The sequence below is a fragment of the Pristiophorus japonicus genome, chromosome 13, assembly GCF_044704955.1.
Source record: "Pristiophorus japonicus isolate sPriJap1 chromosome 13, sPriJap1.hap1, whole genome shotgun sequence".
NCBI lineage: Eukaryota > Metazoa > Chordata > Chondrichthyes > Pristiophoridae > Pristiophorus > Pristiophorus japonicus.
Window position 1 is genome coordinate 154,955,031 of NC_091989.1, and position 18,944 is coordinate 154,973,974.

An 18,944-nucleotide genomic window follows, 5' to 3' on the forward strand; every position below is an offset into this window, starting at 1 on the left:
TTTGACATGCCCTTATAAATAGCCACTGATTTCATCTGATTCGCGGGTGTAAAGTTTGCATCAGTACAGTCGCTGCAAGTAACTGTATTGGACCACTATAAGCACCACCTTGTTCATGAGCATATAAGCTTTTTATAAGGCTGTTGTGTTTCTGATGGCAGAATCTGAGCTTCTGAATTTAAAATACGGTAACTTTTTTTTTCCAATTTTCTTTCAGTCTTGGTGTTGCTGCTCCTGCTATTTGTAAGAAAGAGGCGAAGTGTCAAAAAGGATCCCCTACTGCCTGAAGAGGATGTTCGGGACAACGTTTACTATTATGATGAAGAGGGTGGTGGTGAGGAAGACCAGGTTAGTGCCGGTTGTCAAATTATGTTTTTAAAGAGAATCTATAAAACAGGATCCATAGTGAGTGGTTTACTTGGCATGCTCTCGCTGGAATCTATTTTCCACGCAGGGCCTACTTATATCTTGTGCTATATGCTTGCTATTTTCAGCTGACCTGTGCTCCTCTAAATAGAACTGCATTGATGAACATGAATCTTGCCATGAAAGATCGCACTATGGGTATAGAATGCAAATGCGTCATCTATAAATGGAGGGGTGACTCCATATGAGCTAGACTAAATTAACAACATTCAAAAGATTTTGACTAATGTACTGTCAATTTAGTAAAAGGCCATTAGCCATAAATCATTAACAAACTAGGCTGATGATCAAGATCATGAAAAGCACAAAAAAACAAACTTTAATGATCATGATGATGAACATTAGAAATAGGAACAGGAGTAGGCCATACGGCCCCTCGAGCCTGCTCTGCCATTCAATAAGATCATGGCTGATCTGATCATGGACTCAGCTCCACTTCCCCGCCCGCTCCCCATAACCTTTTATCCCCTTATCATTTAAGAAACTGTCTCTTTCTGTCTTAAATTTATTCAATGTCCCAGCTTCCACAGCGAATTCCACAGATTTACAACCCTCAGAAGAAATTTCTCCTCATCTCTGTTTTAAATGGGCGTCCCCTTATTCTAAGATCATGCCCTCTAGTTCTAATCTCCCCCATCAGTGGAAACATCCTCTCTGCATCCACCTTGTCAAGCCCCCTCATCATCATATACATTTCGATAAGATCACCTCTCATTCTTCTGAATCCCAATGAGTAGAGGCCCAACCTACTCGACCTTTCCTCATAAGTCCCCAGAATCAACCTTGTGAACCTTCTCGTAACTGCCTCCAAAGCAAGTATACCCATTTGTAAATATGGAAACCAAAACTGCACGCAGTATTCCAGGTGTGGCCTCACCAATACCTTATATAGCTGCAGCAAGACTTCCCTGCTTTTATACTCCATCCCCTTTGCAATAAAGACCAAGATACCATTGGCCTTCTTGATCACTTGCTGTACCTGCATACTAACCTTTTGTGTTTCATGCACAAGTACCCCCAGATCCCGCTATACTGCGGCACTTTGCAATCTTTCTCGTTTAAATAATAACTTGCTCTTTGATTTTTTTTTCTGCCAAAGTGCATGATTTCACACTTTGCAACATTATACTCCATCTGCCAAATTTTTGCGCACACATTTAGCCTGTCTATGTCCTTTTGCAGATTTTTTGTGCCCTCCTCATACATTGCTTTTCCTCCCATCTTTGGTTATATTACACTGTCCTTTCTTCCAAGTCGGTAATATAGATTGTAAATAGTTGAGGTCCCAGCACTGATCCCTGCGGCACCCCACTAGTTACTGGTTGCCAAGCCGAGAATGAACCCTTTATCCCAACTCTCTGTTCTCTTTTAGTCAGTCCTCTGTCCATGCTAATATATTACCCCCAACCCTGTGAACTTTTATCTTGTGCAGTAACCTTTTATGTGGCATCTTGTCAAATGCCTTCTGGAAGCCCATATTCATCACATCCACTGGTTCCCCTTTATCCACCCTGTTTGTTACATGCTCAAAGAATTCCAGCAAATGTGTCAAACATGATTTCTCCTTCAAAAATCCATGCTGACTCAGGCTGACTGAATTTTGCTTTTCCAAATGTCCTGCTACTGCTTCTTTAATAATGGACTCCAACATTTTCCCAACCACAGATGTTAGGCTAACTGGTCTATAGTTTCCTGCTTTTTGTCTGCCTGCTTTTTTAAATAGGGGCGTAACATTTGCAGTTTTCCAATCTGCTGGGACCTCCTCAGAATCCAGGGAATTTTGGTAAATTACAACCAATGCATCCACAATCCCTGCCACTACTTCTCAAGACCCTGGGATGCAAGCCATCAGGTCCATGATGAATAAGTACCAGTGTAATAATGAGGGAATATGAAGCAGTTGATATGGAACGGATTGCCTTTTAATTAATGCAAGCAAATTCATTGATTTATGAAGCTGTATACAGTTGCTTATTTTCACACCTTTTTATTAAAAAAACAGGCTGCAAACAATTTCACTGGTACACAGAACTCATCAATCACCAAATTCCTAGTATCCATTTTATATTGTGTTCACGTGCAGATAAATGGTTTTGAAATGCATGTTTCTGGTAGGTGAAAGCAGCCATTTTGTAGTGAAGAAATTGATTGCACCTTTGTCATCAGATGATGACAGTAGAATGACTAAATAACACAGGATGTAGAATGTCGGTAAATTAGACGCATCCCTAATGCATCAGAGAGGTGTGAACACTTCCATTTGAAACTAGGTGCTATTCTGCTCTCCTAGAGCAAGACTGCCAATGTAGAAGTGATTTGCAAGGATAGTGGGCTCTTTCATGATACCACCTAGTATTCTAGGATGTTAAATTTATCATTCACTATAGTTTTTTTTAATCCATTTTTCTTTAATAACTTGATAGAACATTCTCAAAAAAGCAAATTGCTCTTTTTTAACTAAACTTTGATATAAAACCAAGTACATGAGTGTTGGAGCATGTAACATCAATAATGTGGGAGTCACTGTAAATAAAATGACATGGCAATAAAGTTAAATGTGCAGATATGTACATCACATTTCAGTACTAAAGCAGTTCAGGCTTTGAATGTTAAATCTCTAACTTTTATTGAATCCAAATTATCCAGTATCATCAATAAAAGTTTAAAAACCAGGGGCGATTTTCATCTTGCTACTATCCCATTTGTACACTCAAATCGTGCGGTAATGAAACTAAACTGGAGAGGCTGCTGGCCCCGTCAATTTACAACTGCTTTGACGTCCGTTCTGATTTTTAGACTAACTTGAATCCTGGTAGCCAAAGCTCCGACCCGAAACAATCCGGCTCCTCGTGATTACTTGCAAATAGTGGTCAAGTGATGTGATGTGATTTAGACCCCTGATGCCACTTTTGGGTCTTCCCACTTGGCTATCACTAGTTCCTATTGCCGCCCACCAATTATGGACGGTACAGGTCAGTTACCAGCCTTTTCCAGTGATATTTAAAGGGATCTTCAGCTATTGCAGGTAAACCTGGATGGAGCTTTTGGAGACATTATTCTGGCAGTTGTGTGTTGGTTTTCCACCTTTAATGGATTTGAAAGCTTGTATAGTCACCGCTATAGGTTCTGCGCACACCTGTTACTACTTTCTGTTCCAGCCGAAAATACACTTCTCCTTTTGAGCTGCTGCTACAGGCCCTAGATAAGCGGCCACACCACTCTATTTCTCACTTCCAAATTAGGTAGCTGGTAGCTTGCCCACTGCCAGTTATATAGGTCCCACACCCTCTAGGCTGTTGGCACGCATGGCCCGCCCGTTTACTGCAGGCAGATGAAAAACATCCCCACAATGCATTATTCCTACTTTAAATAGACCATGTTCAAAAATATCTCCACTCTAATATCGTGATGTAACCACATTCCACTTGTTTAACAGGATTATGATCTCAGCCAACTGCACAGAGGCCTAGATGCAAGACCTGAGGTTGTTCGTAATGATGTGGCTCCAATACTCTTGGCACCACAGTATCGGCCCCGCCCTGCAAACCCAGATGAGATTGGCAACTTCATTGATGAGGTAAGGCACCAACCATTATTCAGATAGCCCAAGTCTGGAAAAATGGAAATGGACAGCAGTTTCTAAAATGTTCAAGCTCAGTTTGTGCCTATTGATACAGCACAACCTATATGTGGAAAATAGGTCTGGAAATTGGAAGCAAAGTACAATGACCTGAATTAAGAGTTTTGTTAGTCAGCTGCCCATCACCTTAACTCTAACCAGGGCTGCAAACTTTATGATCAGAAATATTTTTTATGCAGTAATTCAATTTGTACTTAATTTCACGTTGTTTTATCTCCATCACAGAACCTGAAGACGGCTGATAATGATCCAACTGCTCCTCCTTATGACTCCCTTTTGGTATTTGATTATGAAGGTGGCGGTTCAGAGGCAGAATCTTTGAGCTCAGTGAACTCGTCCAATAACTCCGATGTAGACCAGGACTATGACCACTTGAACAACTGGGGTCCACGCTTCAGGAAACTTGCTGAGATGTATGGCGGTGGAGAAGAATGAGACCATGCCATTGCACAGCCATTTTAGAGACTTGCTTTTTTTTTTAACCACTATAAATGATTAAAAGCAATGAGTGGAGCACATACAGGTGAATGGGTTCATGGCTCTACTTGGTGGTAGAGTGGGGCAAACTGAAATTACATTCCAACTGATCTTGCATTGTAGCTTGGAAGCAAGTTACTAAATTGCCACTAAAGTTTAGATGAATTCTGAGCTAGTCAGCATGGTCTATTGCCTGGAGAGCTTTATTTCCACTAGTCCACGACTCATTCATTTGAATTTTTCCAAAGTGTAAATGAGCCAAAGGTTATTCAATTTGATATATTCCTAGTAAACTCTTCCTGTTCTAGCATCCTACTACTGAAATAATCTTATTTTGCAGCATTTTTTTCTTTGAATAAGAGAATTAATGTGAAGAATTTAGGAATGCTATAATACATTATAAAGTAGTGTTTTAGTTTTATATATTTGCTTTTGAATGACTTACAAATCTAATATTCAATTGAAATCCTTAATTAATTTCAGCCATGTTCAGAGTTTGGACATATCGTGTGTGTGTGTACTGCTTTTAAATGTGTAATCAAATGATCACAGCTACCGGCCAAAATTACTTTAAGTTGATAGCACATGCATTCTCAGGAAATGTTCATTTAGGAGCTTTTAAGAAAAGCCAAACTTTTTTTTTTTTTAAAAAACAGGTATTTTTTACCCTCTGTGCTAATGCCATAGGTAGTCAAAAATAAAATCCAAAAAAAATTAAATTTTTATTTTATATCAAGGGTTTGAAGCCTGGTCTTATGATTGACAAGTAGCCTTTGAGTTGCTTGCCTGAGTTGAAGCCCTACGTTTTGTGTAAGAAGGTAGTTTAACTACTGTACAGTTTTATATTGATTGGAAACTGTTGCAGTAGATGCACATTTAAGCACAAATGTGTTTTATATGGCTCGTGTTACCAATCTGTAGTTGTAAATGTCATTGTCTATTAGATTGGTACTGTAATCCAAATTCTCAGGTTGTATCTCCAGCATTATATACAATGGAGAGGAGATGGGATATATTTGGAACAGCATTTGAGAATCCAAAATTTAGGTTCTCCAAATTTTAGAATCTCCTAACTGAAAGAGACTCTTGTGTGAGCAAGAAGTCTGCACTAGAGATTCTGATGCAGACTGAATGCATATAGCCCCCACCCAGGCTTAGACTGGCATGTATCAGACTGCATGCCAACTCCTGGTTGTTGTAGATCATTTGCATCATCTCTTCTTTCACCCACTTTCTTCTGTCTCCCCCCGCCTCCCCCTCAAATCCCCATTCCCACCTTAAACTAAGTCTTCAATGCACGTGAGGATTTTTGGTAGGAATATAAAATAGGCCTGTGTATGTATGGAGGCAAACATCTCATTTTATTTACACTTTAAATGCAATTCTGATCCTCTTCTCTTTTTTTTCTCTCACCCCCCCAATGTTGAGCTGTTTGGATTTAGGTTTAGGCTTGCACTTCACACTGACGTGCAGTGAAGCTCTTTGTGGGCTCTGCATGTTAACTTGCCATCCTGGAAGACTAAACCATTTGTTCATGATCGAACTCTTGGCACAGTGCTCTTTTTCATTAACTGTTATTTTTCTTTACTATAGAATTTTATCATTTTTGCTAAATTCTGTTTTAGTTCAGAATATAATTTGTATGGTGTGAATTGCAATGCAGAAATTTAGATCGTTTGGAGTTTTTGTCACACTTCAGATGACTTCGATGCTGGTGAAAAAGTTAGGTCAAAAATGTCACTGCTAGTTTTTCTACCTTTTTCACTTTTTAGATTGAGCATGGTCTAGTATTCTAAGGAAAATAATTCCTGATAACCAAAGCTAGTGCCTTTTGCCTTATTTTGTGCCTTTGAACTTCACTGTAAACCTTCTATTGTATTAGGATGTCATTTGGATATTAGTTTTTTAAATGTGGCCATTTCAATTGATGATTTGTTCTGCCTTTAACTACTGTTCTAGTGAGGTATGTGTGTGTTTTTTAAATAAATATTCATAACAGATTAGCTTTGTTTCTGCAGATTATCTCTGATCTTGCTCTGTATATATACAGAGCATCGTCATGTGCTTTTATAATTTTAAGGAGTTATTTTCTCCAGCACTGAATTAAAAATAAATTATCTGCCTTTTTAATGCCTTCCTATCTATTTTTTTAAAAACTTTATTTTCATCATGTTATTTTTCATGGTCCTGTTCCTCATGTGTCTATGTATAGGTCACCATGTGTACAGGATTTCAGTAAAATAGCTTTGTGTAGCCTGTCTACACTTCTAGGCTCATGTAAATGACTGCTTGTGCTGTTAATACCAATGGAACCATACTCTAACATCAGTCACTGCCTTCTGTAGTGGTGGTAAAAGTTACTGTTGGAATAGTTTTCTTAACATGGCTCTACTGTAACAGATATGTGTCTATGGGCTTTTGAGTTGGTCAGCCTTGGCTCAACTGGCAGCACTCTTGCCTCTTGGTCAGAAGGTTGTAGGTGCAAGTCCCACTCCAGAGACTTGAGCATCTAATCTAAGCCAGTGGACAATTGTTTGGGCTGGAGGGCCACTTAACAAGTTTTGCTGCGCTGTTGAGGACCCCACACCCCAATGTTCCCCATAAGATGTGCAACCGTGCACCAATCACGAGGTCCCGCGCAGACTGCTCACCAGCTCCTGCCGCTGGAAGTGTGCGCGGCCGCACAGCAAATTTAAAGGAACTGCGCATGGGGCAGAAAAATTGGAGGGAACATTGCCACATGCGTGCAATGAATTGTGTTGACAGCTACCATTAAAATTAAAAACCGTGAATGCAATGTCCAATATAACCGGGTCCATTTAGTTATGCCTCCACTGTGCTAATTAAGTGGGATAATAAAACAAGTAAATAATTGTGCAAGAATTAATAATCCTACCAACCGTCATCGGCGAGAGCAATGTGTTAAATTGGTAAATTTGAAATGGTCCATGTTCATATTGTTGATCATCACTGCCACTTCTACTCTCCCAATACTACCCTCCTAATTTATAAACATAAATTCAGATAGTAGTCAGATACTATTTTAAATAACAGTGTAAACTAGTAAAATCTTGCATTACTAAATGAATGAAATGATCAATCGATTATATGTTGTACTGAAAGTCTACCTGACTGGCAGAGCGGCTCGAGTCTGCGGGGCCTCTGATGCAAGAGATGTTCTCGTTTTAGTGTGCCGAGTATGAGAGTTGAGGCTTTGGAAGGCCTGAGCTACAATCACATGCCATTACCTATAAGTCCTTGTGCTCCGGGAGCCACTTCCATGTCTCGGATAGCGATGAGAACCCCCTTGTCGTCTTACTCTGGGTGCCAGGAGAGGGAAAAAAAAGTAATCGAGATTAGCAGCTATGACTCGACTCTAAAATGAATAGAGCATATTCGAGCACACAGTGCAATCTGGATATGGACAGCTGCCGTTGGATCCCAGATTCACAGAACAAATTCTTTTAAGATCGGGCCAGGGAGAATTGCCTTTGCGAATTGAAAAAATGGAATGAAGTATTCGTGTGTTCACTGGCTGTAATTCGGGTGCATCTCTGACCCACAAGAAGTGAAAGTGGATAGACTAATGTCCAGCTTGAGCTCTGGCTCGCTTTCTATTTCTGTCCTATCCAGCGGGCCAGATAGAATGACTTGTCGGATACAGCGCACGGGTCGAATTTTGCCCACCACTGATCCAGGCTGATGCTTCATTGCCATATTGGGGGAGTACTATAGTATACTGAGATGGAAAATGAAGCCCTGTCTGCTCTCTGAGGTGGCTGTAAAAGATTGCATTGGCACCATTTGGGTGTTCTGGTGTCTTGGCCAACATTTATCCCTCAACCAACATCATTAAAACAGGTTCTCTGGCTATTAATCTCATTGCTGTTTGTGGGACTTGTCTGCTGTGTTTCCTAATGTTACAACAGTGACTACAGTTCAATGGTATTTCATTGGGTGCGAGGTGCTTTGGGATATCCTATGGTTGTGAAAGGAGTGTATTTAAATACAAGTTTTTTTTTTTCTGTCACAAGAACTGGGGTCACTGATCCTAAATTGACTTGACGTGAGTTATTTATTGGGTCAAATTCTGCTGAGTGGCACTAGCCGTTTGCCAGACTTGCACTTGCTGATGGACTTTCTACGAGCCTTTGCATGGCAAGTTCCTGGTCAACCAAACAGTGCAGCGCCCTCTCCAGGGAATCTGGGACCTGTGTGAATTGGGAAAGCAACTGTGTACCTCCTTAACCAATCAGATTGAAGAATCAGTAATGAGCAGCACAGAGTCTGAACCAGGAAGTGTCAGTTATAATAATGAATTCAATGTCAAATCGGGTACAGAAAGTGAAACCGTGAGGGAAAGAAAGATTGGATAAGAGAGAGATGAGAAAGTTAAAGATTTTAGTTTTAAAAAGTTTTTAAAAATCTCCAACAATAATTAAAAGTTGAAAGAATGAGACTCCACACTTGTAAAAGTAAACTTTCAGTGCCAAATGGGTTCTATACAGTAATTAAGACTTATCATGCCATTAAAAGGGCATTTGCACTGGAATGGACATGCGCAATTTTTTTTCTGGTGAGTTTAGTCCTTATCTGAGGCAAGTACAGGATCTGTACGCTGTGATATATTCGTTACGACATCACTAACACAGAATATACAAGATGGCTCCAATACATCATGTGACTTTTTATTGTATTAACAGCAGTAGTTGCATTACCACAGTAGTCCACTAGTGGAGCTCTATATTGCACTTCTCCCTCCTTTTAATGAAGTAGTAATAATCATCATACATAACTTGCATGGTTATACATAACAAAAGATATGGACTTATTTTGCCATATTTACAAAGCAAACTTAACCACTGGTTTTCTATCTGGAACAGGATACCTTTGCTCTCGAACTCAACTTTCCAAACTTGGTGTCAAACTTAAGGCTCAGCCTAGAATGAGTCTAAGAGTATCTTTCTCCTTGATCTACATTTGAACTCTCTAGAACTTCAGATTGTTTGTCTGCCTGACGAACTCAGACTTAAATTCTGACTTTCTCTTGGACTTGTTTCTAGTACTAGATGTAGGATTTGCTACTGGTACTCTACTTGTAACATGACTATTTGACCCATCAGAAACAATCCAGCTTTCAACTCCTTCCACATCTGTAGGTAAAATATGATCAAGGTGAACAAACCCAACCTTTCCATGATCAAACATCTTGACCAAACATCTGTGCGGACTACATACTTCACTACTCTTCCTGGTAACCACTTTAACCATTTATGGTGATGGTTCTTCACTCTAACCTTCTGAATCAATTTCACACTTCTTTCTCTCTCTCACTCTACCTCTATCATGATTCTCTTTCTGTCTTGATTGTTTCTCTTTTACTGACTGTGCCAGGTTCGGCTTTAACAATGCGAACCTTGTTCGTGGCTGTCATTTGAGAAACCACTCTGCTGGTGTTCTACCAGTAGTTGTATGAGTATTACCATAAGTCATTAGAAAATTTGATAGTTTGTGATCAAACGACAACTACTGTTTCTTTTGGATTTGGATCCAACATTTGCTTTGATGAGAGCACATTTTACAATTTGTACTATGCACTCTGCTGCACCATTTTAAATCAGGATGGTACGATGGAACTTTGGTATGTTTCTCACCATTTCTGCTCATGAACTGCAAATTCTTCTGAACAAAATTGTGGCCTATCAGACAATTTTTTTCTGGAAGGCCATATGAAGAAAACGATCTTCTCATTGTCTAGTGTTTTACTTGTTTTCCACATCAGAAACACTTCTACCCACTTCGAATGAATATCAATCACAATGAACAATTGCTGTCCTTCTAGCTCCGCAAAATCTACATGTGTCATGTACTGTGAGGTAATTTCCATGGCTGTAATGGCACTGTTGGTGGTTTCTTGCTTACCGATTGACATGTTGTACACTGATTAACTATGTACTCTATCTTTTATCTAAACCTGGCTACCATAAGTAACTGTGCATAACTCTGGTCAAGTACATTCCCAGGCGCTGGTCATTAAGATCTAATAATTTGGACCTGAATATATTTGGGATAACTACTCTTGCACTCCACATGATAGGAATGAATTATCAGTGGATAAAGATTCTATGAACCAAGTATGGATGAATATCCTTCTCTGATACCTGATTTGGCCAGCCATTTGCTATGTAATAATACACCTTTGACATAACTGGGTCACGCTTGTTTGCTCTACCAATCTCTTCAGCTGTGACTGGCAGTTCATCAATGTATGCAAAATTGAACACTTATTCTCTATTGGGAGTAACTTGTGTTGGGGATGGCAACCTGGACGTAGCATCAGCCTTGCTGTCTGGCTTAGGTATAACAACAATGGATGTAGCCCAATTACTTAGATCTATTTTAGAGATAATGTTCTCAGTTTCTAGTCTTGAGTTCTTGCTCAACTTTCTCGAGTGTATATGGTACAGGATGTGGCTTGCAGTAAACTGGTCTGGCATCCTATTGTACTCTGGCACTCACTTTGAAGTCTTGGATTGGACTGCCTGTTTCGCAGAACACCTTTTAGATACTGTTTGATGACATCATCCTCCGATGCCAATCTCATTTCAACCAAAAGTCTCATTCCAATCCAGCTTCAGTGATTTCAACCAATTTCTACCTGTTAAGGCAAGCTTGTCTCCTGCCACTATTAAGAGAGGCAAGCTCTGAAACTGATCCTTGTATTTCACCAGTACGGTGATACGTCCTACCACACAGATGTGCTCTCCTGAGTAGCCCCACAGCTCTATCTTTGACTTTTCCAGTGGAAAATCACGCAACTTGTCGAGATATAGCGATTCTGGTACTACACTCATGGATGCACCAGTGTTGATTTCCATGGGTATCCTGGTTCCTGCAATGTCTACTTGGATGACGATACTTCGCGAATCATTGTGAGGTACCCTTGTGCTCCTGATGATGTGTATCTCCAGAGCCTCCTCATCCTGTTGCTTCTCTTCAATGTCATGTAGACTCTGGTGATTTCTAGCATTAAAAGGTGGTTTGCCCTTCAGTCGGCATGCCTTCGCAAGTTGCCCAGTTTTCTTGCAGAAGAAACACTCTGCCTTCACATATGGACAGGTTTGAGCAATGTTTTGTCACAGGCACCAATAGCACGACTTCAATGCTCTGTTGTCATTGTCAGTTGCTCAAGCCTTGGGGCCCAACTGCCTTTCACTTTTAACCTGTAGGTGATTCACCTCAGATGGCTGTCAACTGGAAATGGCATGAAATTCTTGGGAGTATTGGTCGGCCATATCCATCAACATAGCTGTCTGACAAGCTAAATCAAAAGTCAAGTTAGGTATTGTCAACAACTTCCTTCTGATTGCTTCATTTTTCATCCCACAAAGCGGTCATGCAATGCTCGACCCTGAAAGTTTCCGAAATGACTGAATGGATAGCTTTTTTTAAAGCTACAATGTACTCACTGATACCCTTATCAATTAAGTGGTCTTGTATTCCAAAATGATAACTTTCAGCAATTTCCAGAGGCTCAAGACTGAAGTGCTGAGAATCTCTGTCAGGGATGTGTCCTTCGGCTTGACAGGAACAAGCACATTTTTCAGGGTTTCATACACCTCAGGGCCTGCTCCAGTCAAGAAAATAGCCCATTTCCTTTTTAAAACCATCTGGTTATGATTTTCATCATCGGAGACTTCGACGTTACTATTTGCGGTGAAAAGCATTTCTAGCTGTTCCATATACGCTCCGAATGTCACATTATTGGCCCAGAAATCGCGACCTCCCCGGGTCCGTACGAAGTTTCTACGCAATGCGCATGCACTGAAAACTGGCTTGTCCGATCTGTCAAGTTTCTGGCTTGACAGATCCTCCATATCTTGGGAGCGAGGACATTTGCCAGGGCAAGATTGCGGGATTTATGCATATCTTGCCCAGCAAATGTCCTCAAAACTCTTGCGCATAGCCTACTTTTACAGGCGTGAGTTTAAAAACATACAAAAATATAATTTAATTAAATTTTAAAAACACATTTTTATAAACCCTACCCACTATGTTACATTTATTTTTAACCATAATTAAAACTTGTTTTAAAAATCGGCAAATTTTTTTTCTTTTTAAAAACATTTCTATCAACTTTAATTTCTATAGTGTATTTATGTGTGGTGTTTTTAAAAATATTTTATGTAGTGTTTGGGTGTTTGGGGGTGTTTCGGATTTACGAAACTCCTATTACTATGAATGAGAAAATACTTTACCTTGATTGGGTGTCCAGGCCCACGTGACTCCTGCGGACATCCCAACTTGAACGTGCTCCGTTGCGCAAGAAGAGGAGGCCTCAAGTCCGGGATCTCTGGCAGGCATTCAGCCAAAAGGTAAGTACGCATCTTTTTTCTCTTGCTTTTAGTTGAATGCCCGTGGGAAGAAGAAACAGGGATTTCTGGGCCAATATAATAACAAAGTAGAAATTGGAGTCGGTTTTATCAAACCTAACAGTTAGAACACAGTAGCATAAATAAGGCGAATTCCGAGGAGATGACGGAATCTGTAAACAAGATAACATGGATAAAGTAGGCTTGATGAAAAATTACTGGAGGCAGGAGTGGCCAAGCTACTAACACTGGTTTGAGTGACAATGGTATTTTGATCACTAGAACCAAGGTGATTTTGTTAAAGACCATACATGGACATTGGCCAAACAAACTTTGGATAAGAAATTGGTTAGAACATCGATACTCAAAGAATACCTTTGCAAAGAAACTGCTGGAATAGCAACGAACAGTTTTAAGACGACATCGATCTGTGTCCGGAACTTTCCAGAGACCTGGGCCTGCGAGCTTTCGTTCAATGATCACTTTTTGTTAAGTGTACTATTGTTTAAGCTTAATAAATCTGATCCATTGCATAAACCATACTAACTGCTGCCTATTGGTGTCTTGTCCAAGAACCTTTAAAAGTTCTACAGACTGGCACCCCAGATGGAACAAAGACAAAGCAGTCAGTATTGTGTAGTCAGTTAGACTTTGAGAGTGGCCTCCTGATCAAATTGCCACACTTGAAGAGGGATTAACCCAAGGAGAAGTGGGGAGTGCTTATGAATTGCATGCAGATAGTTATTGATGTTCGAAATCTGTTAAGAAAATGGCTAATGAGGGTTTGGTTAACACGTTTAAGAGTAAATTAGACAAAGGTGCCTGTGAGGGTGAAGTACAGATATTATTGACGAAATGTGTAACCAAAGGAGAGCGAGTCCCTTTTGAAGAAGTGATGAACCTTATTCAAAAACATGTGAGTCTAAAAAAAAGTTGAAAGTGATGAATACCATAAGAAACAAAGTAAAGTGATAGAAGAGCTAAACGAAAAATATAGTCAGGAGGTAGAGGACTTAAAGAAACAGCAAGAGCTGGAGGTGGAAGACCTAAAAGGAAAGCAAGTTATAGCTGCCGATACCGCCAGATCATATGATTCAGCGGACAGAGGAGCAATGAAAGACTGGGACACACTGCTAGAAAGGACATATCAGCACGGCCAGCAGAAGGGTTGGGGAGACCCCGGAGTGTCCCTCAACAATAATAAAGGGCAGGCCCTGTGAGTGTCAGAGTTAGCACCCAAGCCTATGAAGACAAGCGGGGGAAACCTCTTCCAAGAAGCATAGTGGGAGCTGCAGAGGCAAAAAGATCAAAGAGAAGCTTAAAATTAAAACCGACACTTAAGCTGCCGAGTGAAAAAAGACACAACATTTATTGAGTGAAAGGATGTTGCTTAAAAGTTTACAGTTTGTATGAAAGTGTGTGTGTTTGTGTGGAATTTTCCTGACTGAATGTTTGGGGAGTTAAAGAATTTTTTATTTGTCTGAAAGCCTGTCTTTTAAAAGAAAAATGGCTGGCTGTATATTTGTTTTAACTCTGCTTACCTATTTGGACAGAGAGCTGAAAGTTTTTTTTAACCCTTTATAATGTTGCACTGGATCTGGGAATGTTACGAAAGTATGAATAAATTGAGTGTTAAAATGTTCATTGTATACCTAGAATTGAATTAGATTTTAAGTTAGAAACACAGGTGCGGATTTATTTTGATTATGATTTACTGAGCTATGAAAGACAGTTTGTTTAACAGCTTGAAGCTACAGTTACTAAAAAAAAATGATTGGACCTTTTAATTGGATTACAGTAAAAAAAATGCAATTGTCTTGTATAGTTTAAATTAAAAATGCGTGGTCTTGTATTAAATCAATTTGAATCATAAAGCGCTGTCTTTTCAATTTGGTTATTGCAAGCTGAAAAAATTCTGAGACGCTCACTTACTTGTCAAAAGAAAAAAATCATTGATTACATTAGGTTGAAAGATACTAAATGCCTTTTTTTTTTTAAAACCTGCATGAAGCTCTCAGTGCTACAAGCTAAGGGAAGCCCCCTCTCTTTTTCCTTTTATGTAGAATTTATGTGATGTTTGTTAAATACAAAAAATAATGTTTCTCCAGTTATATTCAGTATTTTTACACTAATCTGAAAAGGCATCTGAAGAAAGAAGAATATGAAAAATGACGTAACTTACTGTGTTTTATTTTATCTGCTCTGTATTGTGTTTAGTTAATAAGATGTTAGTCTGAATTTGATAGGTTAATTAACCTTAATAATTAATTGTGGCCATGGTGAAATTCTGGTTATTTCAAAGTGTGAATGTCTCTAGTTCCGGATATGAGACATTCACATTGAAAAAAATAATAATAAAGACATCCTATGTTGATGATGATTTTTGCTAGGAAAAATAAAAGTTGTTATTTGGAAAATTTTATTTTTAAAAACATGAAAGCTTCTAGTTCAGTTTAAAAAAAAAAAAAAAGATTTAAATAAAAAGATTGGCAGTTTTTGAATTAAAATTTTGAGATATTTGATCCTTGTTGGACATTTTGGTTGTATTGGAAAATCTTGGGTTTGGAAACCTTTTTAAAATGGATGATACTGGACAGTTTGAAAATAATACTAAAATGTTTAGAAACAACATAAAATGCCGTTTTCTCTGATGAGAAATAGACGTGCTCGAGGTGGGGAAATCGCGATAAGATATGGAAGTAGCCTTGTAAATTAATGTTGTAAATGAATTGCGAGCACTTGTCTTTCATATCGGGAAAGGTTTTTAAAAAAAAAAAGTAATGAGGTCATGTTTTGCTCTGCCTTCTTGCAAACCTGCAACTCCTTTCCACTGACCGCTATTTTTTTGTGGTTCACCAAACAAAATGAAATTTTAAAGATATTGGATATTATTAATTTCAGTTTCTTAATTGTAAGTGAATGTTTTCCCACATGCCAGAAGGAAAATAAAATGTAACAAATTATAACAAATTTTAAAAAAATGTGTTAATGACTGGGATCAAGTTAGAGCATTTGATCTATGTTTTCTACCTTTTTAATAATTTTGGACAGTAAAGCTCCTCCAGGTATCAGGAATGAGATATGAACGGTAATTAATGGGATGTGTAAAATGGAGTCAGGAAGTGAATGAGGGTATGAGATAGAAACAGGAGAATTGAATTTTCCTAACATTCTAAAGAAAGTCAGCAAAGTGTAGTTAAGAGTAGTAAACCATTAGCTTTCTCTTGGAGACATTTGTGTCATTGCCTATGTACCTTTTAAGAAAACTGCTCGCCTAGCCACTACCCAAGATATCGGAAACATGCAGTGGAAGATGAGCAAAGATCTGCAGATGACTACAAACTTTTGATAAGATCACCTGAAAGCCCAAGATGGCATGTGTCGGATGGCATCGAGATACCGGTGTAAGAGTGCAGACATGATTTGTAGTATATGAAGCAATTAGCATGCGGAAATGCACGGTGAATTTGCACTGAAGAACGGGTCTCAGACATGCGCAGTTACTTGACAACAGCAAGACATGAAATGGTTAATGTGGCTCAGGAGACTGATGTAGCTTTTAAAGCACTGACACATATTGTATCAAGAAACTCCCTAATTAATGAAACAATCAGGATAGAGTTAAATACACTGGTACTTGTTAGAGGGATTGAAATTGAAGCTGAAGGTGGGGAGTTACATGGATTTTAGATTGGGACAATTCGAAGCTAGGGAGAAATAAATTTAGTAAGAATTATTCACAAGATGGATATGAGTAAAGGTGAGATCTAGAGAATCTTTTAAATCCATGACTTATTGATTAGATGTTAAACTGTAGTGTCGCTTGAAATGATCGTGACACTGAATTTAACTGTGATTACTAATTGTGTTTTGTAGGTAACAGAGCATGGGAAAGCCAGTACGAATCCAGTATGAGGTGGTTTTAGTGCTGCCTCCTGTACCATGCATAATGGATCTAACAGGACCTGTCTCAAAGCCTGTGTTTAAGTGAAACCAACAATTAATGAGATACTTAAGTATAAGCTGCACGATATTTCAGCATACCCTTACCTTCGTATTATTTCACATGCTCTGGTAGTTCTCCAACTTGTAATCATAGTGTATTTGATATATACACTCCATGTCGCAAGAGCTTAATGCATAAGCCAAAATCATACCTTAATTCAGAAAGGACAAAGTTAGTGTCATGAAGCATATGGATATCGGAGGTAGTGAATTGGATACACTGCTGATCCATATTAAGAGGGCTAGCCAATATCATGATGAGGAGTCGGAAAGAATTCCTCTGCCTCAATTAAGCAATGTAGAGGAGACCCCAGGTGGGGTAGGATCAGGAAAGAACTCATGAAACAGAGGATATCCCAGGCGGGGCAGAATTTGAACACCGGAACAGTGAATTGAATTTGAGTAAGGGGTTCGAGGTTGCTCCTCACCCTCAAAGGAATGGACTATAAGAAGGAGGAAATCTTCATTTTAGAATCTCCCTGCTAACAATGCCCAAAACAAGAAATCAATAATTGTGCATAATTTAGATTAAGGTAGTCGAAGAATCAATGTTTAAAACGTTTCATCCTCGAGGTGGGGCTTGTACGAAAGACTAGTAATAGAGATTCATATATATATTCAATTTGTAGTCATTGACCAAACTAATCTCACCCATGATTCTCTGTGGGCATGGAAATGTTAGAAGCTCCTCGAATCTACACAGAACTCACTTTTGACTAGGTTCAAATAACAAACTAACACAAGCTGCGAGCCAAGGTCACATTATTATAGTAGAAATTGGAGTCGGTATTTATCAAATCTAATAGTTAGAACACAGTAGCATAAATAAGGTGACTTCCGAGGAGATGACGGAATCTGTAAACAAGATAACGTGGACAAAGTAGGCTTGATGGAAAAATACTGGAGGCAGGAGTGGTCAAGATACTAACACTGGTTTGAGTGACAATAGTATTTTGACCACTAGAACCAATTAAACAAGATGATTTTGTTAAAGACCATATATGGACACTGCCAAATGAACCTTTGATAAGAAATTGGTTAAAACATCGATACTCAAAGGATACCTTTGCACAGAAATTGTTGGAATAGCAACAAACAGATTTAAGATGGATTTTGTCCGGAAGTTTCCAGAAACATGGGCCTATGAGCTTTCGTTCAATTATCACTTTTTGTTAAGTGTACTATTGTTGCAAGCTTAATAAATCTGATCCATTGCACAAACCATACTAACTGCTGCCTATTGGTGTCTTGTCCAAGAACCTTTAAAAGTTCTACATCTTCAATGTTCTCCTCATCCAAAGATGAGTGATAAGTGCTTTTGTCATCCTTCACCTGCAATCCTCATTTTTTTTTTTTAATTTGTTCCGGAATGTGGGCATCACTGGCAAGGCCAGCATTTATTGCCCATTCCTAATTGACCTTGAGATGATGTGGTGGTGATCCGCTTTCTTGAACCTCTGCAGTCCTTGTGGTGAAGGTACTCCCACAGTGCTGTTAGGGAGTAAGTTCCAGGATTTTGACCCAGCAACAATGGAGGAATGGCGATATAATTTCCAGGTCAGGATGATGTGTAACTTGGAGGGGAACTTGCAGGTGATGGTGCTCCCATGCGCCTGCTGCCCTTGTCCTTCTAGGTGGTAGAGGTCACGCGCAAGTGGCGAGTATTCCATCACACTCCTGACTTGTGCCTTGTAGATGGTGGAAAGGCTTTGGGGAGTCAGGAGGTGCGACATTCGCCCCAGAATACCCAGCCTCTCACCTGCACTTGTTGCCATAGTATTTATGTGGCTGGCCCAATTAAGTTTCTGGTCAATGGTAACCCCAAGGATGTTAATGGTGGGGGATTCGGCGATGGTAATGCTGTTGAATATCAAAGGGAGGTGGTTAGACTCTCGCTTGTTGGAGATGGTCATTGCCTGCTACTTGTGTGGGGTGAATGTTACTTACCACTTATTAGCCAAAGCCTGAATGTCATCCAGGTCTTGCTGCATGCAGGTATGGACTGCTTCATTTTCTGAGGAGTT

At 39.3% G+C, this 18,944-nt stretch overlaps 1 protein-coding gene across 3 annotated transcripts in view; it reads left to right on the top strand.

Annotated features, from left to right (window-relative positions):
- The window catches only part of cdh31 (cadherin 31), a 232,429-nt gene extending 227,243 nt beyond the window's left edge, over positions 1-5,186 (top strand). For all 3 annotated transcript variants that reach the window (XM_070898170.1, XM_070898171.1, XM_070898169.1), the window contains 3 exons: positions 218-348; positions 3,863-4,003; positions 4,292-5,186. In XM_070898170.1, the coding sequence (XP_070754271.1) occupies positions 218-348; positions 3,863-4,003; positions 4,292-4,501 (482 nt within the window). In that variant the 3' untranslated portion in view covers positions 4,502-5,186. The remainder of the gene's footprint in view (positions 1-217; positions 349-3,862; positions 4,004-4,291) is intronic.
- The last annotated feature ends 13,758 nt before the right edge of the window (positions 5,187-18,944 follow it).